Here is a 17133-nt window from a genome sequence, read left to right as displayed (position 1 = left end):
CCAGCTGCAAACGTGCCTGCAAGGTTAGAAATCCCTAATACAGGAAACGACATCCTATATAGAAGAGTCAAACCTACACTTGGTGGAAGTGTAGCTGAGGTCGTGGCCCCGAAAGGAAAAGGGGAAGACCACCCGGTTCGATAAATACTCACCCAAGGAAGAAAATAATGAGTAAGACACAAACCGATCCATTTATCATCAATACATATAATCCCTCTCATGAAATTGTCTCTGATTATAGTTATGTCCATGAATCAGAACTGGAGGACGCTCTGATGTTTGAAATGATTCTAGAGAACAAAGAAATCTTTATGGATTATGAGAGTGCATACGTGTCGATGGAAAGATCCTCCACACAGAGCATACAATGTTGCTCAAGAGATCATTAAGCACGATGACATCGAACCACGCTCTATTGCATAATGTCAAAGAAGAGCAGACTGGTCTAAATGGGAAGTTGCAATCCATGAATAATTAAATTCACTGGCAAAGAGACGGGTATTTGGTGCGGTAGTGCTAACCCCACTAGGTGTAAATCCTGTAGGACATAAATGGGTATTTGTCAGAAAGCGTAATAAGAAGAATGAAGTCTTGAGGTATAAGGCTCGCCTTGTGGCACAAGGTTTCTCACAACGCCCTGGAATTGATTATGAGGAAACATACTCTCCCGTAATGGACGTCATAACGTTCCGCTACTTAGTTAGCTTGGTAGTTTCAGAAGGACTTGAAATGCAGCTTCTGGATGTGGTTACAGCATATCTCTATGGGGATCTAGATTCAGAGATATACATGAGAGTGCCTGATGGCATTCCATTGACCGAATCTATGACCCATGGATGTGCGGTCCATTAGAATTTTAGGGTTTTCCCTTTTTCCTGTATAGATAGAATGCTATACCTATGTAATTGGTTTCTCTATCTGGTTAATGAAAAGTATTTCTCTCTTCCCTTTATCACTCTAAAAGAGTTTTGATTATTCTTCCTTAAAAGCTTCATTTTATAGGCGACTGGGAAATCCAAAATTTTGGTAAGGAGCACGGGTGGGGACCACAAATCATGCGTGCAGAAATGGAGGTTTAATGAGAGTATTTTCTACCCATCCTACCCTCGGTAGAATACGAAATAAAATGGGCAAACTGTGAATACCATTTATTTGCCGTACACGTGTCGTCATCTGGGCGAGCGTATGCAAGATAACCAAGTAGTCCCAGCAGTGTGTGGATACCAGCGAAGTAGGAGATCCCTTCTCAATTTACTTTATCCTATGATGAGGAGGATACAATCGACGGTGGTGATGAAGAACTAGGTCCTAGCCTAGGGACGTGGTTGCTGTCGGCAAGTCGGAGACAGATGAATCAACTCAGCATTAAATACAACGTGTATCTACCTAGGCACGCGGTCTTTAGGCACGTGAATTGGGCTTACGTGGCATAGTCTGACCGGGGAAGAAAAACGGCCAAGGAAGGTACAAGATGTATGGAGGAAAATCAGATCTCGATGAACTTGGAAACATCGAAGATATCTCTGACGGGGAAGACAATATAAATACTGAGCTTCACCTCCAAGGAAGATTCAGGAAATTACTGAGATAGATCTAGAGATAACTTATACTCATTGAAAGCAAAGATTTAGAATACAAGCACTAGACATTAGTTCTATTCAATACCTTTGAGAACATTGAATACCTTGTAATCTCTTCCATAAACTTAGTACAATCACTACTCATTATCCCGTGGACTTAGACCAAAGTCGAACCACATAATCTCTTGTGTCTCATGATTACTTAGTTGCACTTACTTTATTATCTTATTTATCATTATTGCAATCGTTATTTTGAGCACCTTATATTTACTCGGCATTATCATCTCACTTGAGATATCTTTTAGTATATGATCCTCCAAGCTGTTTATATCACGTAGACTTACCGGAAAATCAGTTGCACCTGGTTTGGTTTTGTTCAACCGGTAAACCAAACTGAAAACCATTTGTTTAAGCCGATTAATTAATCACTACAAGTATCTTTCTTTGACTTTGGTCAATAGTTAACGACTAATTTGGTCCTGTATATAGCAGAATCAGAACCCCATGTAGCAACTTTTCTCTGGATCAAAAAAGAAATCCTTTTGAAACAAAGTAGATATTAGAAAAGAAGTACAGGGTAGAGAGATATCAGAAAAGAGAGGAGAAGCCGAGAAAGGATGGAGGGAGCTCTAATAATCGGCACATCCGTATCATCTTCATCTTCCAGACCTTCGTACTGCTCTGTCAGTGGCGGAGGATTTAGACAGTTTCAGAAGCTCAATCAAGAAGCAGCAACTCTCCATCGGAGAAAACCAATATCTATTAAAGCAGTCAAAAGCTCCTCCTTTGAAAGAGGAACTAGAAAAACAAGTACTCTGTCAAATGACTGGGAGCTCTCGGATTTTGCGGTTCCTTCGATGCCGCCCAAGTTCGAAGAGTTGGACCCAACTAATATGCTCCTTCGACAGAGAATTATTTTTCTCGGCTCTCAGGTTCTCTCCCTTTCTATCTAATAATTTAAGGCATTTAGGTTAAATTTGGGGGTTACTTGCTCGTACAAGATGATATAAATTTGGAGTTTTTTTTAATTTTTTTTAGCCTCTATCAGAGTATGAATTTAATTGGGATATATGAACACTGCTGGTATTTTAGGGTGATTTGTTCGATGCCCTTGTGGTTAATTTTTTTCCCCTTCCCTTTTCCAGATTTTAATTTTGAATATTGTATAAATATACAGGTGGATGACATGACAGCAGATTTGATTATCAGTCAGCTTTTGTTTCTAGATGCAGAGGACCAGAAAAAAGACATCAAATTGTTCATAAATTCGCCTGGTGGCTCTGTAACTGCCGGTATGTTTCATTGTTACCTGCTGGGCATAAAAAGTGATGCATGTCGATTGGTTTGTTTAGTTGGCCTGGTTTCTCTTAATATTTAGTCGCACATCAACATCCTTACACATTACTCCATCCATTTAACTCACATAGTCCCATTAAACTTTAGCTTGACAGCTTCACTGAAAATTTTCTTTGTAAGTACATCTACTTCCATCCGTGTCACCTTGTCGTTTTCTTTCACCATCTGGTATCGCCTAATTGCCCAGTTGTTCCTTCTCACTTGTGTGACCTATCAGACTGAAAACCATAGACTTCATGAAACGAATCTATGAATTTCCCCCATACTTGATCAATCTGGCGTATTTGTGGTTTACACATGACATCAACCCCCAAAGTTGTGCCTCACCTGTTGATTTCGTGAAGCTGTTAACTAGATTATGTTGGAGAGGTCCTTGATGGTGTTACCGACACCTCCAAATTATGGCCAGTTTGCATTTTTCCAAAATTCTTCTTATTCAGCACTGGAATACAATTTAATGTGCTTCAAGCTGTTAATGTTTTATCATAGTTATTGATTGAGAGTGGATTTGTTGGATAATGGAAAAGGAAATTATGAAATCGCGAAGCCGATCTATAACAGTTGACTCTCATGGATGGCCTTATTGCACAGAAAAATTTCCGGTCACTATCCATACTAGTGAATGGCTTTAACAACCAGATCCGGCTCAATAGTACTTTTTAGTAGTAAGACTAATACATAATAGTAAATCATTTGCATATTTTTGGGCATCACTACTAATACTACTTTAAACCTCTGCGAACTGAACATCACCCTGTCCTTTTTTCAAAAAGCTCACAACCTTAATTTATTCTATAGATCAGTGAACTACCCTCGTAATTTTGAGGGTAGTTCACTGAGTTATACATCTGAGAATAGTGTCGCATTAGTGGTTCTACTTCTACGATAATTAAGAACTGCATTCTCTTGCACTGATACCAGGAGAGATGCACGATTATCCGCATTCTTTTGATCATGTGATGTACAGATAAGATAGTTACCTCAGTTTTTTAATTGTTAGTTTTTCGCATCTCCATCACCATCAGACAAAGACATTAAAAGTGATGTTTTGTTCATTTTTTAGGCATTTCAATGTCTCCAACGTCATGCTGTCATCTTGGGATTTGTCATATGGTCTGCCCAAAAGGATGTGGCACTCATCCATTGGCTTATTGGTTATTTTTGCTCAAGATTAATCCCCTCTGTTGCATCTTAGGAACTGCATCTTTATGGAACACTATATACTATTTAGAACTTGATTCTGCTGTTGGTGGTGTTTTTTTGACTGCTAATTTGCTAACTGCATGCAGGTATGGGGATATATGATGCAATGAAGTTGTGTAAAGCAGATGTGTCAACCATATGCTTCGGTCTTGCAGCATCTATGGGTGCGTTTCTACTTGCTTCTGGTACAAAAGGGAAGAGATTTTGCATGCCAAATGCAAGAGTGATGATTCATCAACCCCTTGGAACTTCAGGGGGAAAAGTGAGTTCTTGTTTTCAGTTTTCGATTTTGTATTATTTTTTCCCGAACATTTTTTTTTCTCTTTTCCTCTTAAGAGATGTCAAATATGTGATGCCTCGGGTAGAAAATTTTATGGTCCTTGGTAGAAGCATTGTAGATAAGGCAGAAAGAGGAGGAAGCATAACTAGCCATCTTACCCATTTGGGCACTGTGGAGGAGGCATATTTCCTCCATCTGTAGCTTTACTTCGCACTAATAACAATTGTTGCAATGATAACGGTCGTTCACGGTTCTGGTTTTGGTTGATAACATCTGCTATTAGGATTTTTCTAGGGTTCCCAACATTATGTTGTTGTGTGTTCTCCCCTTACTTTATAGTAATGGCCCGTACATTGCTGTACCATCCGTCTCAGAACCTTAATACTTATATCAACTTGTTTGGGCTAGTAGTATGTTTACAGTTGGAAGGTTATAAAACGGATATTCAGCGGGCTCCTCAAGGTGGACAAGGGAGGTGGTTAATTCTTTAAATTTCTTTTCGTTTATTTCAGGCAACAGAAATGGGAATTCGGATAAGAGAAATGATGTATCACAAAATAAAGCTGAACAAGATTTTATCAAGGATAACGGGGAAGCCTGAGGAACAGGTCTAATCATGTCTCGTGATAATTTCTATTTATTTGCTCTTCTTTGCTCTTCAGCTAACTTAGAAAAAAGATACAACCATGCGAAAAGTTTCTAGTGCGAATTTCCTTTTGTGTTTGTGTTATTAAATGTGTACCCCTTCCTTGCAGATCGAAGTGGACACAGACCGTGATAATTTTTTGAATCCATGGGAGGCAATGCAATATGGACTGGTGGATGGAGTTATTGATGATGGCAAGCCAGGGTTGGTTGCTCCCATTGCGGAGGCAAGGCCTCCTCCAAAAACTCGTGTTTGGGATCAATGGAAAATAGAAGGGAGTAAGAAGGCCAAAAAGAATTTGCCGTCGGAGGAAAAGATTTTGTTGAAGAAGAATGGGCAAGATGGTGTGATAGTAGAGCAGTAGAAGAGAAGAAGAGTAGAAATAGCAGGAGCAGACTCACCAATATGACTTGGACAAAGAAAGCAATATATATCCCCAGTGTTTAAGAACCTAAGAAATGGCTGGCATCTACGGTGGGAAAAAACTGGGAGAAAACTACATTGTCTTATGTTGGAACAGTTGGATCACACTTCTATGATTGAATTTCGCATGAAAACTGTAATGACAAGACAAACAATTTCTGAATATTAACTTGTAAACGAATGCATAGGCGAGTTAGTTGGTCCGTACTTTTCTTCTAGACCTAAATAAGAAATCCATACCAAATAATAAGCTGCGCTTCATGTTGTTGAATCTTCAACTATAACGTGACCAAGCTTGGCTTCACAAACTAAGATCCTTGAGTGCTCCTAGATAAGAAATCCATGATTGCTTTGATTGTTTTTTATCCTTGATTTGCTAAAACAACTTAAACAACTAAACACAGTACTCTTCATTTTTGGTACATAATATACCCGTGTACACCAATCTTCATTTTCCCTTCTCCATCAACTTAATCAATACAGTCGTCTTGATTTTGAGTACATTCTCGCAGACGATTCCAAGGAATTTAGTTTAGTTATTTAGAGGGAGGGATTAATTAGCAAATAGAATAAATGCATTGATAATTTGATATAAAAACTAAGGGCAATTCCTATGGCAATCAAAAGATTTTTTGTTGAGCCACGTGGATGAACAAATACGTTTTTGCACTATGGTAAATCAGCAAAATCAACAAATCTGGTTTTCTAGGGTCCCATTATGATTTCTTTTTAATATAAAATCTTTGGTACTGTAGAGTTAAAGTTTAAAATATTGGTTTTAGGTGAGATAAAATATGATAAAGTGAGATTAAGAGTAGTAAAATAATATTTGGGAAACAGAATTTGAAATGAGCGTTTTTGGGAGAAACGCTGACGGTTTTGGTAGAAACGCCCGCAGATGTTCTTGGTACGCACTGGATTTTGTAGGCCCGCGCGGCTCTCCTTTAAACGCCCGGTTGATCTACTGACTGCTCTCAGTTAAATGCGCGAATTTTTTGGTTTGTTCATCCGTTTTTCATGTTTGTGGAGTCTATAATGGGATCAAAATAAACAAATCTTTGATTTGTTGAGTCCACATGAACTGATCTAACAGATAAGAAAAATAAAATAAAAATGTTTTTATTTTCAAATTTTTGTCTCGAGGTTTGTATATAACTAAGATATCATATCCAATGGTTATAAAGTAAGCCCTTACAATAGCTAGGTACTCCAGGTGATTAGATTTGTTCACCCGACCAATGTCCATGTGATAAGTGAGGGTTGCGAAAGAATAAAATGTCCTAAATGTGTATACCGGGACATAATATGTAACAAGTCAAAAATACCCTTCCTTTACAGCTAAACTAAGTCTAATATCTACATAAACAATAAAAAGAAAAATCATTTATTATTCTTTTCCTTCTCTTATCGGCCACGATTCACCACAAAATGATGAAAAGAATGAACTCCAAGAAAAAAAAAAGAGTGAACTCCTAGCCGTAAACAACAAATACGGCGGGGGTATTGATGAATATCTAGGTGTAATAACTTACGATTGGGAATTGATGTTCACCCGACCAATGTCCATTTTTCATCAATTCCTAGATACACACAACAAATACGGCGGGTATTAATCAGTAGATTAAGGGGTTGTTGAGTTTAATTCCTAGGTGTGTGTATCTAGCTATTATAAAAAATTAATTAATCAGTTTATTAATCAAATTATTTGTTGTGTATATCTAGGAAATTAAATTATTAATCAGTTTAGCTAATTTATTAACACAAATTAATTAAGGATATTTTAGTTATTATAAAAAATAGCAGATTAAGGGGTTGTTGAGTTTACTACTTCATGACATTATTTTATTATTTTTTCATCCCTCACAACCTCCTCTCTAAAGCCCAATAGTACGCTTTAATCAGACCGTACACACACGGGAGCGCATTCCGGTCGTGCCTATAATTACAACACCTCCTACAGGAATGCAGTGTATGATGCGCCGATAAATTTTTCTAACTAAAATTACTAAAGATCTATGAATATTGCTTGAATCGTATTTCGTGAGTTTAACCAAGACAAACTTGAACTCAAAATTTCCTCTTTCCAATATAAAATCTATTAAAATCATACGACATAGTATCATAAGATATAATGATAATGTCGTGAGTAAATAAGATAGGTCAGTCTTCGTATACCTCTTTGTTGATGAAGTTATCGCAAATATATTCGTTTGTTCTTCAGTCTTTAACGTTCGAGTCAGTGATGTCTGATACTCAACTACCATACTCAATCTTAGTCCGAGACTTAACTTAGTAGAGTATAAATCAAGATGTAATTTTGTACATCTAACATTGACAACAAGATTGAGATAGCAAAACTTGTGAGTTCGACCGACTATGCTCTAATAACACTAATTACTTATGGTGGGAATTGTTATACATTCTTTTTTACAAGCTGAGGGTTTCGAAGCTTGAATCTATGTTAGCACAGTTTATACACTTCCAACTCTTGTTGTTGCCGGTGTAGAAAAGTTTAAAGAATTTGAAGACTTTGACAACGTTGATATTGAGAACACAAACCAAAATTATGATGGGATTAACGCTTCCGTTGACGCTATAAACCAAGGTTTCCAACATGATGCGATTGGATATGAAACTTCGAAAGAAGCTTGCAATATCTTGGAGACTTTGTTCGAAAGAAATACAGCAGGGAAGAAGCAAGGTTTCAAAACCTATCTTCTGACTGGTAAAACCTTTGTATGTTTGATGATGATACCTCTGATGAACTTCACAAAAAAATCTCTCAGATAGTTAATTCCTCACATTCGTTAGGAAGAACTATTCCAGAAAAGGATATTGTTTGTAAATCCTTACTCTTGATTTACATATCTGAAGATGATAATCAGGAGTGTAAGACGGATATGTACCTACACTGCTATTTTTTTTTATGAAAACACAGATTCCGACTCTGATGAAGAAATGCACCATGAAGGTCTGGTTGCTAATAAACTTCTCAATGAATGTCATCTGAAACTTTCGAAGACTAGAACGTCCTTCTTCTATAAGGAAGCTCAATATGATAGACTTCGTTATGCAAATACTGAATTGCAAAAACAACTTGATTCTGTTGGTGCAAGTAACTATCTTATATAAATTCAGGGTTTCAAAGAGCGAACCTTTGATGGTCGTGAATCATGATGTAGAAAAGATACTTCAAACAAAACTAGATAATCTAGATAACATTGAGATGAATCACAAATCATCTAAGAATGATGTAGTCAATACTCTTGAAAATATTAAAAGGGAAATTATCGTTTTGTCCTTTTTTAGATGGTCCCAAGACTGTTTGGTCCAGCGGGAAAAGGCGTTTACTGTTTGATCCATAATTATTTGAAAATATAAAATCGACAAAAATACCCTTATGTATTATTTTAGTATTAACTTCCATAACTTTTCTATTTCCATAATTATTTGAGTTCATGCTCTCTGATGAACTCTAAACTTCTTACTTACTTTCTTGTAGGAGTTCATTTTTGTTTGATGAACTATCAGGTGTTTGGTAATGCTTTTTGTAGATTCGAGTTCATTCTTAAAAATGAACACACAACAAAAAAAATTATTATTATGAACGAAACACAAAGTTCATTCTTTCAAATGAACACCCAATCAAAGTTCATTATTATGAAAAAAAAAGAGTTCATTCATCAAAATGAACACCTATCAAAAACAAAATAATTCAAACCTAGAACATAGTTCATTCTTTAAAATGAACACAAAAAAAAACCCAGCAGAGTTCATTCTTTCGAATGAACACTTAATAAATCCAGATCTAAAATAGAGTTCATCCTTTAACATGAACATACAACAAAAATCGGAGTTCATTTTTTCGAATGAACACCAAATAAAAAGACCAAAAAATAGAGTTCATTCTTTAAATCGTTATAATCTTCAACAACAACAACAACAGTGGCAGAGAAGAAAAACACAAAAAATATTCATCGTTCATCATCATCATCATCGTTCAAAATCTAGAAAAAATGGAAGAAGAAGAATTATTTTCTTCATCGTCTTCATCATCAACATCATCGTAATCGTCTTCATCATCTTCATAAACAAAAAGAAGGGAAAAAAAGAGAAAAGAAAGTGGATCTGAAAAGAGAGGAGAGAGAAAACAAATCTTAAAATGATTCACTTCTCTCTTAATAATTGAGTATGTATATGGTCCAAAAAGGGTATTTCTGCCACTACCAAAATACAATTACATCATCCATGACGTCATCCCGAGTGGGTAGTTCATACCCTATGACCAAACAATAATTTCTAGGACCAAACAAAAATATATATTTTAAAAAAGAACCAAACAGACAGTTGACTAGATCAACAGGACCAAACTAACTCTATTATATTATTTCTAGGACCATATGGTAGTTTCTACAGTACTAAAAGGCTGGAATAAAAAAGTATGAGTTAAAAAGAAAGCTTGAAACTCAGTAATCACTCGGAAAAATTAACCTCAACATTAGGAGACGTAGAAATCATTGTGATGCACGAGGGTCGAGCTATAAAGGAATGGCCGCACCTTGTCAAGGATGAAACTCTGCTCGGCCAAAGACTTCCCCGATATCAAAAGTTCAAAATCTTCACCCTCAATCAATAATGGGAAGAATAAAATTCATTAAGCTCAAATCAAGTGCATCCACATCCAGGTAATAGCAAGCATCATTTTTCTCTAGGTAATGAATTTGAAGATAATTTTTTGGTGACATGTTACTCTCGCAATATTTTAAGTTCTCACAAAATTTAATACCTTCAGTGACACCAAACTTCACCGTCTACCAATTTTAATTTCAGAATTTTGATACCATTTTCTTTTTAAAACCCAAATGATAAAAATTTAAAACTATTTTTTTTTGGTAACATGTTACCCATATAATGCATTACATTCTCATAGAAGTTACTGTATTTAGAAACGAGTCGGAATCGTGTAACAAAAGCAATTGACAAAATATTTTAACAAAAATTTCCAACCACGAGATTACACAAATCTGATGGCTAATAATATTAATGATGTGCCACTTAATTTGTTTTTGGTTTGTGTTTGGCTATGCACATAATTAACGATTAAAGTTTAGGAATATGAATCGTCGTCTTCTGTGCATCTTTTTTTTCTTTTTGTTTTTGATAGGAAATAAACATATATTAAATTTAAACTGTTACATTCAAGTTATCCTTTTCCAGCTTCCCAAGCAGAAAAATTGGAGGGTTTTCATAACAGCTACCGTCACCTAGAGACCTAGATTTTTTTGCTAGGGTATCTGATACTTCATTAGCTTCTCTCTTGGCATGTTGACAAAACCAAAATTCAAAGTTTTTCATAATAGAAATGCATTCATGAACAACACTATTTGTTGTCCATTTTATTGAACCTAAATCACCATTAATGGCATTCACTACATTGCTGCAGTCGCCTTCAATTTCCAAAAACTGGATGTTTTTTGCTTTTGCCCACTTCAGTGCCTCAAGAGAAGTTACAACTTCCGCTTGCTCCTCATCTACTGCAAATGTTTTCCCGCCTTTTGCTCCATTGAATGAACATGTATCAGAACGCAATATAAGTCCATATCCCATAGGTTGTTTATCTGTGATAAATGAAGCATCAAAGTTTAGTTTCAAATAATCTTTAGCAGGGAATTTCCAGTAAATATTTCTGGAAACAGAACTATTCACAGGTATAGATCTAATAGCAGCTTCACAATCATTAATGTATTCCTTAACCGTGGCTATGAATTCAGAAGGGTTGAGCTGTTTGTTGTCAAAGGCAGCAACACATCTATACTTCCATATCCACCAAAGAACACAACCGATGTATCTAATTTTAACCTGCATAGCTTGAGTCCAAAAATTATTGGCATTGAACAATGAAGAAAACCAGTCATAAAGATTATGATTAGAATTGTTACCTATTAAGGTATGATCAAGAGCAAACCACAATCTGTTAGTGACAGGACAATCAATAAACATATGTTGACAAGATTCATCATACTGTTTACATAAAGGGCAAGTAGAGGCAATGTTACTTACAACCTTGTGAAGTTTATCTCTGGTGGCAACACAATTGTGAAGAATTCTCCATATAAGATGAAGAATTTTAGGAGGAAGTTGAACCTTCCATAACTTGCTCCAGGGGAAGTTTGGAATATTAAGATTCTGTTGGTTTAAGGAGTCCTGCAAGAGAATATGATAGGCAGACTTCACAGTGTAACAACCAGTTCTAGTTCCTAGCCATCTAACTTGATCTTTACCAATCAAGGGGATTCTTATCTGAAGAATCTGATCAACAATATCAATGGGGAAAAGGGCTTTAAGCATATTGTGATTCCAGTTTCTAGTGTTATCATCAATAAGTTGAGAGACTCTAGAAATATTACTCGAATACATAGTTGATGGAACTTTTTTACCTAAAGAGGGAATCCAGACATCTTTCCACACATTAATATTTTTACCATCCGCTATTTCCCAACAATAATTCTGTTTAACAAACTCTAAACCTTGACAGATACCCCTCCATATCCAAGAACCCTGGCTGCTAAGAGAGTCAGATAAAGGGTTAAAATCAGGAAAATATTTGTGGGCCATAATTTGAACCCACAGAGCATCTTGTTTAGTAATTTACCTCCAAGCTAATTTACCTAACAAAGCCATATTAAATTCAGCAGATCTCCTAATGTTAAGACCACCTTTATCTTTGGGACTAGTAACTATGCTCCAAGATTTAGGATACCATTTCCTACCATTGTTATCCTTATGCCAAAAAAAGTTTTTTTGAATACTATCAATTTTGTCTGTTATCTTCTTAGGCATGGGAAAAACTGCCATCTGATGAGTAGCTAAAGATCCTAGGACAGTTTGAGAAAGAATAGTTCTACCTGGTTGATTAAAATGACTAGATTTCCATAAAGAAAGTCTACCTCCAAACTTAGACATCATGCCAGAAAAGGATTCACTTTTTTTATGCTGGAGCAAGAGAGGAACTCCTAAGTACTTGTCTTGTAAGGCCATGTTCTTAATGTTCAGAATTTGAGTAATAGCATGCTTAGTTTGATTCTCAGTTTTCTTACTAAAAGCCATGGCAGATTTATCAAAGTTTATAGCTTGGCCAGAGGCCTTACTAAATTTTTCTAAAATAGAGTTCAAGACTCTTACCTCCTTAGGATTTGCTTTAGTAAAGATTAAGCAGTCATCTGCGAAAAAGAGATGTGAGACAGTAGGAGCATTTTGAGTAACTTTAATACCTTTTATAAGGTTCTTAGCTTCAGCATACATCAAATTTTTGGACAAAACATCCATACAAAAAATGAAGAGATAAGGATACAGGGGATCTCCCTGTATCAGGCCTCTAGTAGGCCAGAATTGATCACCAGGAACACCATTTAGCATCACAGAGAAGGACACTGTTGAGACACATTGGTTTATTAAGTGACACCAATCTTCACAAAACCCTAGAGCTTTTAAACAATCATGTAAGAAAGGCCATTCAATCCTATCAAAAGCTTTGGACATATCTAGTTTTAGAGCCATGAGCCCATTCTTATATTTATGTTTTTTCATGGTGTTTATAAGCTCATGAGCTATAACTATGTTATCAGTCATGAGTCTGCCTTGCACAAAGGCAGCCTGATATAGGGAAATGATCTTGCCTATAAGAGGTTTTAGCCTATTACTAAGGATTTTATATATAATCTTATATGAAGTGTTACAAAGACTAATAGGTCTAAAATCACTAGCAATTTTAGGACAGTCCACTTTTGGAATAAGTGAAATAAAGTTATGATTGTTTTCTTTTAAGATATACTTACCTTGAAAAAACAAGTGAACCATCTTAACTGTGTCTTCACCTACAATATCCCACATACTTTGATAGAACCCTGGGGGAAACCCATCAGGCCCTGGAGAAGTCCAAGGTTTCATGCTAAAGACAACCTGCTTGATTTCTTCACTAGAAGGTAAACTCATAAGCCAAATATTATCAGCATTAGTAACACAAGTATCAACACAATCAAAAAGATTTGGGTCAGTACTAGGATTACTAGTTTTACCGATGGAAGAGAAGTGATTTCTAAGGTTAATAGCAATCTCATATCTATCCGTTAACCAAATCCCAGTAGAATCCTGAAGGGATTCTATATGAGTCTTCTTTCTCCTAAAATTGGCTTTAGTATGAAAGTACCTAGTGTTTCTATCATCAAATTTGATCAGGTCATCTTTAGCCCTTTGTTTCCAAAAATCTTCCTCAATGTTTTGCCAATAATTAAGTTGTTTCAGCAAGTCAGACAACAAATTATTACTAGTATCAACAATACCCTGAGAATGCAGGGATTCAATTTGCCCTCTAATGTCATTAAGATTAGATTGAACATTTCCAAAAATATTATAGTTCCAGTCTCTTAAAGCATACCTGACTTGCTTAAGAGATATCTTATGCTTAAAAGCATCAGAGCCATTACTTTGGGATTTCCAATTATTAGAAACAACATCTTTGCAGGAGTGATCTCTAAGCCAGCATTTATTAAATTTATTAGGTCTCTTAATAGCATTAGAACTTCTAGAACTAGCAAGAATAATGGGGCTATGATTTCTGGCAATAGGGGCTAGATGGTAGACATGAGAATCAAGAAATAATCTAAACCAATAATCATCTCCTAGAAATCTATCAAGCCTTTCTTGAATATGTTCAGCACCATGTATTCTATTTGTCAAAGTAAACATGTTACCAGAGTAGCTAAAGTCTTGAAGTCCTAGACTGTTAACAAAGTCTCTAGCAGTATCCAGGACACTTTGAGAATGGGGGTGACCTCCAGATTTTTCTTCATTACTTAATATGAAGTTCATATCTCCTAGTAGAATCCAAGGGTAGGATGTAGAGTGTCTAAACTGTCTAATAAAATCCCATTGGGCATCCCTGTTACCATTGCAAAGAGCACCATACATACAAGAGAAGGCAACCTTAGACCTGCCATCAAACTGAAACACACAATTTATAACATTGAATTGAGAACTGATGATTTCCAAGTTTAGTCCATCTTTCCAAAGAACACAGAGACCACCAGATAGACCTAAAGGATTAACTATGAAAAAATTATGATATTTCAGAGGCTTGATGAATCTAGACATTTTATTGAAACTAGTTTTGGTTTCAGATAAAAAAATCACATCAGGATCATTGGTGTGAACTAAATTGTTTAAGTGTTTTCTAGTGTCTTTGTTGCCATAACCTTGCACATTCCAAGAGATAAACCTCATATTCAAATTTAGACTAAGCAGTTTCCTATCACAAATCAGAACTAGATTATAAATAAAGTAACAGAAAACACCTATATAAAGACCTGGGAAAATTAGCAGAAACAATTCTCTGAAAATGAAAAGATTTAAAGAAAAAACCCTAAAATTGAAATTAAAATTTGGGATTAAGGGATTAACCTGGTAATTGGTTGGACATCCTTGTTGATTCTGTGCAACGAAACCTCCAATTTGAGTAGTCGAATTCTCAATTGCTTTCATAGCCCCATCGATGTGTTGATAATTCATATGAAGATCTATGGCAGATTTGATATCATCAGCTCCGGTTCCTTCCATCATCAAGTCATCACTCTGAAGAATTGGGTTGTTATGAGTGAGGTGATTTGGGTTGGGATTTGCATCCTTCAAAGAACTAACATCTTCTCTGGTTCTTTTTCTTTTCCTTGCTTCTCCTTCATCGATAGTTTCAGTTTCTGAGTTGGTCATAGATGATGAAGCGCCTTCCATAGTATCCATATTACTATTCACATCCGATGCAAGGATATAGGCTGCCAAAAATTTCTTGCCTTCCTCAGTCAGACTGTATTCAGCAAACTCAGATTCAAGCATAGCTTTCACCTTATGTTCTTGAGACAACCATTCACAATTCTCTTCAACGTGTTCCACCACCCAGCACTTTTTGCATAATTTGTATGGCTGCCTTTCAAAATGGTATATCACCCAAACTTTGTCACCATTTGGTGTATAAGACCATCCACCTCTCCTTAATGGTTCCCTCAAGTTAACTTCAATAAACACAATATTAGAGACATGTCCTCTAGGAATCCTCTTCCTTCCGATTGGGGAGACTTTCTTCCCAATATCCAAACAAATATCATTTACCAGTTTTTCATTCAAAATAACTTGTTTTAGATTTCGAAGTTGCACACACCAGACTTGGCTTAAGAATTTATAATCTGCAAGAGGAATGTCAAATTTATACTCCTGCAGACACAGAAGATAGCCCAACATAGACTATGGCGCATTGATAAGGATATCATCATAAGCTTGCTTCCTTTCAAATCTGAACACGAAAAGATTAACCCCCTTAGAAATAATCTGAAACCGCCTGTAACATCTCCATTTAAGATTCACCTCATCCTTAACTTTCTCATGGTTTAGTGGGTCTTTACAGATGAGTTTACCCAGCAAGATAAAACTCCATTCATCTGCTACATCTTTCACAACTTGAGCTGAAGTTATGGTTCTTCTGAGAATTCTCGGGTTGTTGATACCAAGGTTTGCAGATTGCATACTTTATTGTAAGTTCTCCATCACTTTGTTTCTGATTACACCACAGTAGATCGTACGGTTTTGTTGACCAGGAATCAAGGAAAACCAAGGTTTTATAACTTTAGGGTTATGAAGCAAAGGAGGATATTTTATTGGTTTATAAAAGGGATGAAGATAAACAAGATTTTTTTGTTTCCTTAAATATTTGGAGGAATAACTGTAATACTCAATTTCCGGGATATTATGTTTGAATTTTTTTTGAATTTCACAGAGAGGGAAAGTTTCCTTGTTTCGGTTACTGGATAGGTGGCATTTGACTAGGTTTTTGACTTTTAAAACCCATTGAGAGAGATAGAGATGATGAAGTTTTATCATGATCAAACTATGAAAATATTTCCTGTAGAAAAATTGGAGTTGACGATGATATGAATCCCAAAACGACCTTCTAGAACACAGTGATATAGGGGCTATTATACGACCTATTCGAAAGCAAGCATATATGCTAAAAATCGACTTTGATTGTTGTAGGTTTCACCAAAAAAATTGGTTTCCACGACTGGAGATTACACAGATATCAACAGAGAGTCCTACCAAAACGAATTAGTAATTCATTAGCGAGGAAAATCAACAGAGTTTTGATAATTAACAAAGACAAAAACCAACAGAGATTTTCAAACTACGGATTGAAACTTAGATTTCTTCGACAAGCAAATCTAAGAGAAAGATATTAAAAAAATAGAGATAAGTAAAGTATTAAAAACATATTATAATCATAGATAACTAGAAGAAATCATCAATTGATCAAAGAAAGAAGAAAAGTTTGAAAACTCTTTAACCTAGGTTTCTACAGGTGTTCTTGTTTTTAGTCCCACATTGTCTTTTGTGCATCTAAAAGATCTCATCTTCCTTGGTTTACAATATTTCATATTAGTCTTTAAAACCATCCATTCATCTTCTACTGTATCTAATGGAAGTCCAAATAAAAATATACCACTAATATCTATTTACTTTGAGATTTCTATCACACTTTGATTTGTATTCTAAGTTTTTAGGGTTATTTCTTTAATCACTATCTTAATTGAGAACACGGTTTTCGT

The 17133-nt window shown here is 35.7% G+C and overlaps 2 protein-coding genes across 2 annotated transcripts; one reads left to right on the top strand and one right to left on the bottom strand.

The window, feature by feature from the left end:
- The first annotated feature begins 2093 nt into the window (after positions 1-2093).
- Positions 2094-5723, top strand: LOC113298421 (ATP-dependent Clp protease proteolytic subunit 3, chloroplastic-like). Its single transcript, XM_026547160.1, has 5 exons — positions 2094-2512; positions 2758-2872; positions 4226-4401; positions 4932-5027; positions 5175-5723. Exons 1-5 carry the CDS (start codon positions 2198-2200, stop codon positions 5427-5429), a joined length of 957 nt encoding a protein of 318 aa, XP_026402945.1. The 5' UTR covers positions 2094-2197; the 3' UTR covers positions 5430-5723.
- A 4949-nt stretch (positions 5724-10672) lies between these two features.
- Positions 10673-16057, bottom strand: LOC113295223. Its single transcript, XM_026543571.1, has 4 exons — positions 15899-16057; positions 14945-15748; positions 12141-14488; positions 10673-12050 (listed from the first exon to the last, which is right to left on the bottom strand). Exons 1-4 carry the CDS (start codon positions 16055-16057, stop codon positions 10673-10675), a joined length of 4689 nt encoding a protein of 1562 aa, XP_026399356.1.
- Positions 16058-17133: the final 1076 nt, after the last annotated feature.

This window comes from Papaver somniferum, chromosome 7 (assembly GCF_003573695.1).
Source record: "Papaver somniferum cultivar HN1 chromosome 7, ASM357369v1, whole genome shotgun sequence".
NCBI classification, from domain to species: Eukaryota; Viridiplantae; Streptophyta; class Magnoliopsida; order Ranunculales; family Papaveraceae; genus Papaver; species Papaver somniferum.
This window is presented reverse-complemented; position numbering and strand designations above follow the sequence as displayed.

Excerpts from the sequence above, each read along its gene's own strand:
- LOC113298421 (XM_026547160.1), top strand. The coding sequence starts at position 2,198 with ATGGAGGGAGCTCTAATAATCGGCACATCCGTATCATCTTCATCTTCC. Across the intron at positions 2,873-4,225 it reads TGGTGGCTCTGTAACTGCCG|GTATGGGGATATATGATGCA; the intron begins GTATGTTTCATT and ends AACTGCATGCAG. Across the intron at positions 4,402-4,931 it reads TTGGAACTTCAGGGGGAAAA|GCAACAGAAATGGGAATTCG; the intron begins GTGAGTTCTTGT and ends CGTTTATTTCAG.
- LOC113295223 (XM_026543571.1), bottom strand. The coding sequence starts at position 16,057 with ATGCAATCTGCAAACCTTGGTATCAACAACCCGAGAATTCTCAGAAGA. Across the intron at positions 15,749-15,898 it reads ATGAGAAAGTTAAGGATGAG|GAGTATAAATTTGACATTCC; the intron begins GTGAATCTTAAA and ends CTGTGTCTGCAG. Across the intron at positions 14,489-14,944 it reads GATGTCCAACCAATTACCAG|TTTGATGGCAGGTCTAAGGT; the intron begins GTTAATCCCTTA and ends TGTGTGTTTCAG.